Source organism: Aplysia californica, unplaced genomic scaffold (genome assembly GCF_000002075.1).
Source record: "Aplysia californica isolate F4 #8 unplaced genomic scaffold, AplCal3.0 scaffold00764, whole genome shotgun sequence".
NCBI classification, from domain to species: domain Eukaryota; kingdom Metazoa; phylum Mollusca; class Gastropoda; order Aplysiida; family Aplysiidae; genus Aplysia; species Aplysia californica.
In genome coordinates this window covers 222,331-224,433 of record NW_004798034.1, presented here as the reverse complement: position 1 = coordinate 224,433, position 2,103 = coordinate 222,331, and the positions used below count along the sequence as shown (strand labels likewise).

The window sequence follows — 2,103 nt, the reverse complement described above, 5'->3', positions numbered from 1 at the left end:
CCCAACCGACACAGTTTGGACATTTAGGGGGAGGGGCTGATTTGGACCCTGCTTCTTAAACAAGGATAAGCCTGGGTGATAGGGAACAAAACTCTCCAGGTTTATTGCACAGCAAAAAGTACTAATTTTACTTATAGATATAATCTCAGCGAGTTTTCAGTCCTGACCTCGCCACACTGCTAAAAGATAGAAAGATTAAAAAGACTAGATCTAGGTCTAAAACTTCGTTGTTGACATCAGTATTACTCAAAATGTCCAGCTTCCAAAAAAGCGTAAATTGTCAGAAAGAACGATGCCATAAAAAGAGCATCTGTAATAGTAATTTTCCTTGCAATTGATAAAGGTAGAAAGTAGATACTCGTATAAGAAAAATAAAACTCACCGAGGACGTACATCCTGGCAAATATTTCCACAACGCTTGAAAGAAAAAGTGCTGTTTTGTGTCATTTAATACAGAAACATAACTTTGTTCTTCATTCTTGATTTAAACTTTTTTTTCAATTTCTTATTCTTGACCTAAAGCTTTATCTAAGAGGCAGGCAAAAACATACATGATATAGCTAGCGTAATATACACACGTGTATTTCCGATTTGTAAATGATCGTTTGAAATGTTCAACAATAATTTATGGCCTTTAGTTTCCTTGTAAGATATAACGCTTCCGCTACGTCATTAAAGAGTTAATTTGTTATAGACGACAGTGTAAAAGGAAGGTGGGAAAGGGTGATTAAAGAGTTAATTTGTCATAGACTGCAGTGTAGAAAGAATAAAAGGAAGGGAGAAACGTGTGTGTGTGTGGGGGGGGGGGGGGTAATGTAATAATAAACCCCATTATTCCTTCCAAACACAATGTTTGGTCTACCACTCACTCTTCTCGAAGACGATCCCCACTTGTCTGTCTTCAATCAAGGACACACCCCATTTCTGTGATTTGCTTCTCTCTACAGAGTTCAGAAACTTGATGGTGTCCAACTGAGGAAACCGACGGCCATCTCCACCACCCCCCCTTGCATAACACCTGAACCTGCTGCGTTCCTTTCCATGTTTATTTTACCACATTCTCTTGTTTGATTTGTGTTACTTCATTAAAAACTTCGTGTTGGTATTACGCCTAATACCTTCTGTAATATCACCATGAGCCAGCCAGTCGCACCGAGTTTTTGTCGCCCCAGCTGGAAGCTTCCTCTGTCAAACTAGGTGCAACTTCTAGTCCAGTGTGCACTGTACATTAAGGTTTTAAATGACCCCCAAATCACTTCTACATGCTGCTGCTGCTGCTGCACGTTTACAACATCACCTGATGTTCGCTGGGTGAGGAGTGCGTGCCCTAGTACTGAAGGGGCATCTGGTTTGAATCTTCTCATACGTAACCTGAACTGCCACATCCCTCCACACCGGAGTTATTCTCAGTTCGGAGTCCCCTCAAGATGATCAGAAAGAGCCAACGGTCAAATGAGCAAGAAACTATTCAGTGATAATAATATATATGAATACTCCGATATTCATCATTCTTACAGACTGGCCCCGCATCATCTGAATTAATCTGAACCTTTTTTTCGTTCGATTTCTTGTTCACTTTGATTATAATTGATTTACTGTTTCATCCATCGACATGTACCATAATATCCTCGTTTCCGCAATCCAAGGCACTGTATATTTGCAAAAATATGGGAATAAACTGTTCTATTCTCATATCCACTCGGAATGAGTCTCATTCTGGCTTTAAAAGGTTGTAAAATTGTTGCTGACAGTCTTCTACTTCTAGCTGTAGTGTAACTGTTCCTATAAATAAATCATTGATGGTCAAGTGTAGCGGTTCGCCTCGCCGGCCTGGCTTATCACACTGGGTTTATCACACTCACTAGATTTATCACACTGCGAGCGTGTATTTCATGGGTGTATACTACATACAGTGAGAATAATGATGATGATGATAATAATTGTATGGCGTTTATGCTTCGGCTTGTCTATGAGGTGAGTCTGAATGGCGTGCAATTTTAGAAACAGGACAGTCATTCATCTATTCAAAGAAAGATGATTTGTCTTATTTATTCTTATGTACACTACAAGCTCACCGTATTGCTACTATTATTATTATTATTA

The 2,103-nt window shown here is 39.4% G+C and overlaps 1 protein-coding gene across 1 annotated transcript in view; it reads left to right on the top strand.

Annotated features, from left to right (window-relative positions):
• Nucleotides 1-1,699, top strand: part of LOC101862757 (troponin C) — a gene marked incomplete in the record, with an annotated part of 48,484 nt that extends 46,785 nt beyond the window's left edge. The window contains 1 exon segment of the mRNA XM_013088567.2: nucleotides 948-1,699. Coding sequence (XP_012944021.1) covers nucleotides 948-976 — 29 coding nt within the window.
• Nucleotides 1,700-2,103: the final 404 nt, after the last annotated feature.